At 40.3% G+C, this 10,410-nt stretch overlaps 2 protein-coding genes and 1 long non-coding RNA gene across 3 annotated transcripts; all 3 read left to right on the plus strand.

Annotated features, from left to right (window-relative positions):
- Window positions 1-2,568: 2,568 nt before the first annotated feature.
- On the plus strand, window positions 2,569-6,963 carry LOC118416406 (furin-like protease kpc-1). The gene is made up of 9 exons (XM_035821503.1): window positions 2,569-2,646; window positions 3,489-3,635; window positions 3,947-4,036; window positions 4,156-4,302; window positions 4,610-4,735; window positions 5,003-5,070; window positions 5,237-5,325; window positions 5,716-5,897; window positions 6,733-6,963. Exons 2-9 carry the CDS (start codon window positions 3,489-3,491, stop codon window positions 6,961-6,963), a joined length of 1,080 nt encoding a protein of 359 aa, XP_035677396.1. The 5' UTR covers window positions 2,569-2,646.
- A 247-nt stretch (window positions 6,964-7,210) lies between these two features.
- Window positions 7,211-7,970, plus strand: LOC118415327. Its single transcript, XR_004831103.1, has 3 exons — window positions 7,211-7,304; window positions 7,491-7,594; window positions 7,862-7,970. It is a non-coding gene; the product is annotated as an uncharacterized LOC118415327 (long non-coding RNA).
- Window positions 7,971-8,046: 76 nt separating this feature from the next.
- On the plus strand, window positions 8,047-9,060 carry LOC118416407 (endoprotease bli-like). The gene is made up of 3 exons (XM_035821504.1): window positions 8,047-8,063; window positions 8,201-8,508; window positions 8,747-9,060. The coding sequence occupies exons 1-3, from the start codon at window positions 8,047-8,049 to the stop codon at window positions 8,935-8,937; spliced, it is 516 nt and encodes a 171-aa protein (XP_035677397.1). The 3' UTR covers window positions 8,938-9,060.
- Window positions 9,061-10,410: the final 1,350 nt, after the last annotated feature.

The following is a 10,410-nucleotide window of genomic DNA, read 5'->3' on the forward strand; positions in this document are numbered from 1 at the left end:
AAAGGACGATCTTTGGCTTTGTTGTATTTAAGTCACATTGTTATATATTGCATTGCAGGGCTGGAAATCCTGGGTGCATGTTCATCTTGGTGCACCCAAAATTGGAGCTGTGCTCCCAGATATTTTCATAGCTTTACATATGTAAATACACGTATACACATATTCTTGACATCTAAGTGTTAGAGAGATGTCAAAATGTCTGTCATAGTACTTGGTTAAGACTATTTTGTTGCAATTTTCGACACTCCAAAACTGTTCAACTCGGTTGCCACAAAACCCGGGGGGGGGGGGGTGTACAGAGCCCGATGTTGTAAAAGAAAACCCCGACAGTAATTCTTTAGAGTCATGAGAAAAAGCTCTAAGGCCAAGGCTTTGTGTGAGGCTTTTATAAAAATGTCATCCAGTTATCTTGTTTGGATTGTTTAAAATCTATAATTTTTTCCCTCCGTGGCAGTGCTTTGTGTCACCCTTACGCGATGTTAACTACGCTTTGGGACCATAATCAGTCACATTGATATTTCATCCAGATACTGAATAATTTATACACATATAAAAAGTAACTTGAATTGATATTGATACGCATTTCATTGGTATTATTTTGACATGCTCGTTTTTGTTTTAAACTTTGCGACTAAAATTTGAAAGCTGATCCCAAATATAAAAGCAATGAATAGTTCTCTAGAAACATACCTTTACTCTAGCAGTATAGATATATTAGATACAACAGAAATTTTATTGTTATTGTAATTTTCCAACGACATTCCATTTACAAATTTTCTGCCTGTTTTTTTAATCTTTATAGCTGAAAAAAAATAATTTCGTGAACTATTTCTATTTAGTTTTCTTAGTTATAAACAAAAGGACTAGCAATAAGAAGTGTAAACTACCTGACAACCTTCCATTCCCAACACAATTTTCCCTTTGACAACAGTAGTAACACTTGTTTTTCATAAAGTACGTTTCCTTGTTAGATAAGACCGGAGTGTTTATTTGTTGTTCCATGTCAGCAAACACACGCAGAGCCTGACTCAGAACCAGTTCCAAGAAAAAAACACTTTATCGTCATGTCCAACCGGGCGGTCCTTGCCCGGTCAACCGCCCTGACATTGAAGCGTTTTGATTTCTTTCTCGTCAGAATTTGTAGACATTATCTTCATACCTCCAATGAATGGTATAAATGAATATAAATGAATATACTATTTACGTATGTGCAACTTTAAGTACATGTTGCTCATATTACAAGTATGTGGTCACCGTTTACCACTAAGGAATGTGGTTCCCGTTTACCACTAAGGACACATTTACAGTAACAATGCAAATTAGACCCAATTTTCTTAATTGTAACCTGTAAATCTTTCACCTGCCATAAAGTACAAATGTTATATGTTATCAAAGTCCTATTACACAAAACATTGGAATTATAGAATTTCCTCTTTTATCATGGGCATTAAGTCCTAATTTGCATGAATAACAGCAAATTGCATACATCTATTACTATGTCTAACATACCTTCATGCCAAATATCATGGTCATCCGAAGTTCACTTATTCACTTATCTTAGAAAGACCTTTAACAAAAACGTCTCTGCATTTCTAACAAACACCAAATACACGTAATGAAAATCCATTCAGATTCTTATGTTTTGGTAATTACATACATCCATCTTGATGGTCTTCATCATGGATGTGATTAAGGTGCTCCTCCTCAAGAGTGCAGAGATTTAGGATGTAAGAAATTTGATAATTGATGAGCACCAGAATTGTCATGTATGTAATCTGTGGCTAGGGCTTTCAGCGAACATTGCCTTTTGCCCACACTTGGTTCGCATATGGTACGTTTCGTAATAGATAAGGCCTGAGTGTTATTCGTTCGATAGCACGTACACACATGCAACATATCATTGTCCGGTCAGCTGCCTTGATGATATTTATGCATTAGCCTATATAGCAGAGTCTGGTATTGCGGTTTTGGTGATTAGGTTCTTTGTCTTGATTGTAGACGTTTCATTTCCCTACGCTCTCACGCTGTTCCTATATTTCAGTTGTAAAACAACCGTGTAAATGTTGTGTGTGTGTGGGGGGGGGGGGGGCAGGGTTAATAGATTAGCCTTGAGTGATATGGGGTATCTTTTAACATCCAATTAACGTCCTATCCGAGAGACGGTCCACGTCGAAGCTAGGTTCTCATTCGAACCTGAGTGAAGTGAGGAAGCCGTGTAAAGTGCCTTTCGCAAGGACATAAGATCGGTGACATGACAGAACTTGAACCCTGAACCACTTGCTTCTAAGCAGAACACACGTTATGTCACACGGTCACATAATTCTAACACAGTTTGTGCTGCACAGAATGGGTACAATATGTGCAATATATGATGTATTTGTCACCGTGATGCCTATAAATCCGACAGCTTTGTCACAAAGTCCCGTGGAACAGGGCTTCTAACTAGCCTCCAAGGTCCAGGTAACACAAATATGTTTGGGAAAGGTTGCTTGGTACGCAAAGGACCTTTTGTTTGCTCGGCAATAACATTGCATTGTTGTTTGCACAGGAGCCCCTGCTTCGTGCCGAATATTGCCAAACAAGCCACAGCTGCGTTAAACCTTGAACAAGTGATCCAACAAGAAACGGCAACAAGAGACCTACAAGGTATGATACAGTTGTTTTACTTGACCAATACATAAAAAATGTCGATCAGAAATGCGTCCTTGACCTGCAAGAAAGAGAAAACGTATTCAAGATGTAAAAAGATTGTAGATATTGAAAAACAATCATGCTTGCTTTGTTCGCGGATAAGGGAAGAATAGTGGTTATTATAATTGCTAACAGCAGCAATAGGAATCTAAATCTATTTAGTCCGTTATAGTCAATGTGTTTGTTGTTACAATATAAACATAAATGGCTATATTGCTGTAGCCGATGTGCGACGCAACTGAATTTAAAAAGACTGCAGTTGTTTCCTCGCCCGGTCACGTCTCCCGTGTTAATATTTAACCTGTGTTTAAAGCCTCCATAGCTGTGGTGAGGTGAACGAAATATATGACCAATGGCCAGCTACATTTGAAGTTATGTTTTAGATCATATTATAGGTGTCTTATTCCTGACAGTGGCCGGAGGTGGCAGAAGCTGGCAGAAATAAGGTGATGGAACACAACAAAAAGTATATTTATATCTTCTGCCAACTTCTACCAATCTGCCATTACGTTTAACGCGAGACTATGGCTATTAAGTGAGTCAAGAATTCATAGCCATGTAACGTTGGGCATGGAAATAGATTCATAATGGTTTGTGTGTAAAGATACCAACTGAAAGTTACCTTTTTCGCATGACTCTGCCGATGGAAACGCCAGAATCGTATTTAGCGTCGTAATATACACACATTCATTTTTTGACGACCTTGTTTCATACGGTCATCATAAGCCACTGTCAAACATAGAATTTTAAAATGCGATGGTTGTTATTCACAAACATATCGGATTCCATTTTCGCAGATGACGCTGCTCGTCTTAAGTCTTATTTGGTTGCGTATTGTGGCAACACAAACATCTTCGACAGGCACTTGGGCGGTTCAACTACAGGGAGGAGAGAAGGAGGCAAATGTTCTCGCGGACAAAATGGACATGGTTTATGTCAGACATGTAGGTAGCATGTAGTAATTCATATTACGGCTCCGTGTGTACATTAGCAACTCACAAATCTTATTTACCTTTATGAGAGTAATCAGTGACTGATGAATTTTTCGTCTTTGAAATAATGTGCGTGTATGGTCTAAGAACCATTAAGACAGAGGCATATAAGTGGATGGGGTTTTCGGACGGATTGAATCAGAAAGGCAATAAAAGAAGACGCATTTTGTGATTGGTACATTTCTGTATGCGACAGTCTTTGCCTTGTTGTAATTTGCATCATACATTCAGTCATTCATGAAATGTCACTCTTGATCTTCCAGGTTATTGAAGATTACTACCTCTTCAGAGAAAGGAATGGCATTAGGCGTAATGTAGACCAAAGAGGTGCACTGCTGCGTGCGGAGTCAAAGGTTCGTTGCATTGAACTACGTATCCGTATAAGTCTTTTTAGAGGTTAAAAGTAAGAAAGCATTACCGAAACGAAAGTATTACCATGTTTCAACAACGATGCAATGTCATGTTTGTCCAGGTGGAATGGTTCCAACAGCAAATGCCTCGCCCAAGACACCTCTACACCTCCGAGGACACCACTGCCATCTGTACACCTAACAACCAGACCTATCCTGTACCACATTTCAATGACGAACATTGGATGAACAACCTGCAAACTTACTTGGTAAATATACTCATTTCTTGATGGAGGAAATGGCATAAATTTGTTTATGCGGAAAGAAATTAATGCTATTCCTGTGAAGTTTCTACCTTTTGAGACTCCAAGCGTTAGTGTAAAGATGAAAGTTGGCGAAAGCAAAACATTTACCCGCTGTAAAATATTGATATTATATTATTCTGAAATACTATTTTAGTGTACAATACAAATGTAACGATCAATCTTGTCACACTATTACACACTCTTTCTGATGTACATGCAGGTATTTCCATTAATGTTCGCATGTTTTAAGCTTATTGCTCACTTCATCTAGTACTGCGGAAACGTTCACATGAACGTGCTGCCGGCGTGGGTTAGAGGCTACTATGGTCAAGGGGTTGTAGTTGGTGTGGTCGATGACGGCATATTCTTGGAGAATCCCGATCTTATGCCTAACATTGTGAGTATAACAGGACTTACGTATGAAGTGGCCAACTACTTGGCTAATAGATTTTTGACTAAACATGTGTTTATGATTTTGTGTGTGGCCAAGCGTTTCCCCAAGAAACAACATACTTTGAGTACTAATTTGTACTTGAAGTGGGAGTTACGCAGCGTATGCTACTACTACTACTTCTACTAGTACCACTACTTCAGACTGACAAGAATTAAAAGCAGTATCATCAGTATCATGCGATACTTAAAAACTCGCCATTTCCATTTGCAGGCCGAAGGTCTGTCATACAGTGTCGTCGATGACTCCTTGGACCCAACACCATCAGCTGCTGTTTTCAGGTAGGCAAACGTTTTGCACGATGTATGTAATATGTTTCCTTTATATGTCGTTGAAAGTTTCTGCCCAAGAATGGTTTTGCATATGAAATGAATTGGTATATGATAAGGCTAAAGGTAATAATTTGAATATCCAACATCTGTTCGTTTTTTTTCTTACTTTTTGTAGCCATGGCACCAGATGTGCAGGAATAGTTGCCGCGAAAGCAAACAACAACTTCTGTGGCGTTGGAGTTGCACCTAAAGCCAAAATAGCAGGTGAGGTTTGAATTTTGCGATTCTTGCTGATCTATATTAAAGGGAATGAGCATCCTTGTTTTCTTTAATTTTCCATGCATTAATTTACTCGCAGTTTCGTGAAAAATACCTTATCGTCATCACATCGACGCAAATTCCACTGTTGGGTTTTGATTGAGCTCATTTTGGGGTCATTTTTTGTACTATTCCCCTGTAACGACAAAGGACACGAGAAGAACAACGTTGCCCTTTTATGCACTTGTCTGGCCTTCTGCATAAGGAATGCTACCGTTATTGCATGTTTGTCTGTGAAACAGGCGGAAATTATATACCATAATCTTTGGAAACACTTTAACTTACCACAGCATTGTACAATTCCATCTATGCGTAAATAATGTCATCATGTTTCAGGAATGAAGCTATTTGTTGGTGCCTCAGCTGACCTTACAGACGCTGAAGAAGCCCTGGCCTTAAGTCACAGCTACAACGACATCAGTATCTATTCCTGCAGCTTCGGTCCTTCTGACTACAACAACGTACTAGAGGGCCCTGACACTCTTACCTATGCCGCGATGAAATTGTCGGCTGAAAAAGTAAGATATCCATATATAATTGAATATTACATACAATTGCTTTGTTATTTGTTGTTGTTGGGTGGGCCGACTACTCTCTCTTCGTAACCAGCTGCAGGGGCTGAATTGCGAGGCGCTTACAATAGGCGGGGCTAAATCGCAAGGGTCTGGCGCTCAGGTGACCTCAATACGACAGTAATTACCCCAGATGCGGCCATGGAACTGTAGGTTTTGAAACACTCACACCGGGAAGGACCCCTACTCTTTTCGAGAAGTGTGGTGGGATCTTTAACGTGCCCGGGGTGTGGCTTTTTCCAAACACAGGACCTCCATTTAATATCCTATCCGTAGGACGGCCCTCACCAAAGCTAGGTACTCATTATCACCCGCAGTGAAGTGAGGAAAGTCGTCTAATGTGCTTTTCCCAAGGGCACAAGATCAGTGACACATCGGCGGATTCGAAATCATTACCTCTGGGGTCTGAGTCAAACACCTTACCGATTGCGCCACACGATCCCACATTTTCTTATTGCTGTGAGGCATTTTCTTTGTCATAATTACATCTCACTCAGATCTATACAGTTACTACCTATATATTAGTACACCATGAGAATTTATACGGTTTAAGATCATTACTTCTTATAGTTACCGTCTAAGGTGTTTTCTTACATTTACGTTTCATCATCGTTTTAAGCTTACGCATACGTTTCTAGGCGAGGCCCATGAAAAGCCTTTATGGCTTCTGTCCTACCCCTGCATGCATTTATTTCCTAATTTGTTTTTAATGTCATGTATATATGTGCGAGAAAATAAGGAACTAAAAAAACTAATGGACTCCATTGGATTTTTGTTTCAGGGCCGAAATGGGAAAGGATCAATCTACATGTTTTCCGCCGGCAATGGCGGGAATTACGGTGACAGCTGTGCCTACAACGGTTACATCAACAACATCTACGCCATCGGTATCAGCGCAGTACTGACGGACGGAAGTCTTGCGAGGTACGACGAGGCGTGCACCAGCATATTCGGAGTTACCTACAGCAGGCAATATGATGACAATACAACCTTGGTAAATATCTTATTATGATTTTTTGTGCCAATAGTAGGGAGCCTGTTTATTTATACTGCTAGTGAGTAGAAATTTTCGATTAACTTAGCAACAATAATTGTGACTTCAAAATGCGATTCTGCGTTGGACTGGCCAACCCTAACCGCTGTGACCGCTTCTGTACCTACAAATAGCGGGGAAGGCTTGTAGCAACAAGTCGCGTCAGTACTATATGATTGACATATGAAGTGCTTATCAATATTTTATTTACCATGGTAGGTGGTGCCGTACGGTCCGGGTGGCTGCAAAACCAAATTCTCTGCAACTTCTGCGGCTGCTGCTATGGGCTCTGGCGTCATAGCGCTCGTTTTAAGTGCAAAGTAAGTTGCTTCAACTATCTTGTCCAATTATATTCATATTACAAAAAAGACCATATGCCATGTATGTCAATTGAGTTGTATGGGGGAAATCCCACAGAGCTTACGTCTTTACCAAATGACAGTAATAGTTTCAATGAAGATGACTATTTCTCCCGTATTAACCAACGAAAATTACTTTATTCACAGCGAGGCACTATCAGCACGAGATGTCCAGCATCTGATCGCAAGAACGTCAAAAAACAACGGTATTTGCGGAAATACATGGAAGATGAACGCTGCTGGTTTTAGAGGTGGGTTGGTGAACATATTCATCAACTCAGTCTGTTTTGAAAACAGCAAAAGCATAATGAATTACATTGCTTTTTATTTCTGAAGTTGAATGAAATATCAACAATTTCAACAAAGGTTAGGCAGTAGTCATTTGTCAGGTTCAAGAGACTGGGCAATTATTAGTACAACAGTGTTGTTTGATATATCTGACATTAATCGTGGTAGGACCATTGTTAATCGATAATTTCCTTTAACGTATGTAAACTGTTTGTTGCTTTTTTATTCAGTGAGTGACTACTGCGGATTCGGGCTGCTTGATGCCGGAAAGCTGACATCATTAGCTGTCACCTGGAGGTCCGTTTCAGAGCAGGTCGTGTGCAGTTTGAAACAGATTGAGGATAGGTAAGATTTTACGTTTACTCGTTTCATACAAGTGCCTATAGCTGTTGGGATCTGATTTCTATGAGACTAAATGAGAGACCTTGTCCAGTATGTATATTTGCAGCAAAATACTATGGCTAATCATCTACTCTAGCCTGTACCAAACAGCATCAGCAATTTTTTGTATGTTAATATTGCATGAATAAAGTTAAAGGATCTGTTTTGTCTCGCTTTCTTTTGTTAAGGGTCATTCCACGGGAGGGACAGCTCGAAACGAATGTCACCGTGTCTCCCAAAAACTGCGAAAACGGAACAATTCAGCAGTTGGAACACGTCCTGTTGACCGTGAACATTACGTTCCCCCGCCGCGGCCACCTGCGAATCGCGATAACTACCCCCGAGAACACCACTTCCGTCATCGTCCCCGGTAGGCCTACTGACGAGGAGCCGGACCTGGCCTGGACATTCATGACCATCCACCACTGGGGCGAGAGGACGGAGGGAACATGGCTTCTGCACGTTGAAAATACCCATCCTCATCTGAACAACGCAGGTGAATGGTTGCAATTTGTGATGTATACGTAATTAACAATGCTTTACAAAACCCTGCAATGCTATACATTATGAGATCAAAATACTGTTGTCTATGCATATGTGTAGTGTGTATTAATGTACCTGGCTTCTTACACGGCAAGGCCCATATTGCTGGCTATCGCATTCGTAATTGTCTTAGGCAAATGTAGGCAAAGGTATATATGTCAAGTGTAAAAGAACATTACTCTATTTTGCAGGCGTGCTGCATGATTGGGAGTTGAAGTTTCATGGAACAATAGATACTGCAGTACAAGATGGTGAAGTAGACAGCAGCATCGGTCCAGTTTGTTGCGACTTTTTCGTTCGGGACAGCGCTGCCATCACACACTCAACAACTTTAACCTTGATTAATCTTGTGCTAGTTTTGCTGTTCCACAACACCCAGTAATCTCACCACGTCACATCATTACAGAATCTCATTGATCTGTCATTGTTCTGTACATGTGTGATATCTGCGGGATTGATTGGTAAAAAAACCTCTTTAATAGTCATGCAAGGCGTGCTTGCTTCCAGTCGGCTAGCCTTAAAGGCAACCATACAGGATTTAACCATTGTATCAGTCGAATGACATCACTGTAACTTACATTTTGCCACTAGAGCTCTGGAAGACCCATATGCTGAGACTGATGTCTAGTTTTAGCAATCTGCGAATCATATTGCTTTGTGACTAATTCTCAAGGCGATGTAGAAAAATACTGCAAGAATGTAACGTTGCAGACGAGTACTTGATGCAAACGTCTTGCGCAAAGGGATTGGTGTACCCACATATGTATACATCACATCAGCGAATTGATGTCTATCATATGTTATTACAAAAAATAAATTGTTGCTCTATATGGTTACTAGTCCGTCTTGCATTCCTTTTTTCCTGAAACTTAAAGCCATTCGCCATTCATTTCATGACAAATACATATCCATTGTTTGTTACTGGCCAGATCAAAACTAGTTGCGTACATTAACGTCAGGGGTTATACGATTGAGTGACGGTTTGAGAGTGTAGGTAGTGTGGAGACTTTTACATGAAGAAGGTATGCGAACAGAAGGAAATATTGTCTGATCTGTCGAATTATGTTAAGCTTGAGTAACAACACTGTCATAGATACGAGCCTTGAGAAAACGACTTTTGGTACGAATTTTCTGCACTATTCCTATATGTTATTCTAAGCATTCTGGCCATTTTAACATCTACATAACTTCTGAACAGAGCGCTATAGAATTGTACCATCTAGCTGCCTTACATTACAATAACACATTCTGTGCAACGGTAGTTCCGCCTGAGGGACAAAGATCTTCGTCCTGCTAGACAAACATTGCAAGGTATTGCGCAAATACGTCTGAAAAACGTGACCTAGTGCGTTTGCTTTTGCTGCCTCTTTAAACTAAAACTTTGTTCGATAACAGGTTGGCAACACGTAGGCAAACATAACGTGTTGCCACCCTGAAGCCCGCACGTCACTTCTGCTTCTTGGTCTCATTATCCGTCCGTGGAGTTTTCTGTGGCATGACCTGCTCAATTGACGCATTTTGTAAGTCCCCAAATTTGTATCAATCATGGGAGCTGTGCAAAAGGGCCAACTGGAATCAACTAGTACTTCTTGATCACATACCATTCCAGTTATCTTACGTCCAGATAAGCCGGCGTTATGTGTGCATAAGGATATCAAGTACTGTCTATAGCTCCATTGGGACATACGAGGGGGGGTGATCATTATGGTTCCTTCGGGCTAACTAAGAAATAATAAGCACAACTCAAATTCTGAGGCACAACTTTATAGTATTGAAGCCTTTTATCAATATCCTCCAAATTACAAATCATAGGAGTCATTACTTTCCAGGGCATTCGTTTTATGCAAATTAGAAG

This window comes from Branchiostoma floridae, chromosome 5, assembly GCF_000003815.2.
Source record: "Branchiostoma floridae strain S238N-H82 chromosome 5, Bfl_VNyyK, whole genome shotgun sequence".
Lineage (NCBI taxonomy): Eukaryota > Metazoa > Chordata > Leptocardii > Amphioxiformes > Branchiostomatidae > Branchiostoma > Branchiostoma floridae.

Excerpts from the sequence above, each read along its gene's own strand:
- LOC118416406 (XM_035821503.1), top strand. The coding sequence starts at position 3,489 with ATGACGCTGCTCGTCTTAAGTCTTATTTGGTTGCGTATTGTGGCAACA. Across the intron at positions 4,037-4,155 it reads TGCTGCGTGCGGAGTCAAAG|GTGGAATGGTTCCAACAGCA; the intron begins GTTCGTTGCATT and ends ATGTTTGTCCAG. Across the intron at positions 4,303-4,609 it reads ACAACCTGCAAACTTACTTG|TACTGCGGAAACGTTCACAT; the intron begins GTAAATATACTC and ends CACTTCATCTAG.
- LOC118416407 (XM_035821504.1), top strand. Across the intron at positions 8,509-8,746 it reads TCCTCATCTGAACAACGCAG|GCGTGCTGCATGATTGGGAG; the intron begins GTGAATGGTTGC and ends TCTATTTTGCAG.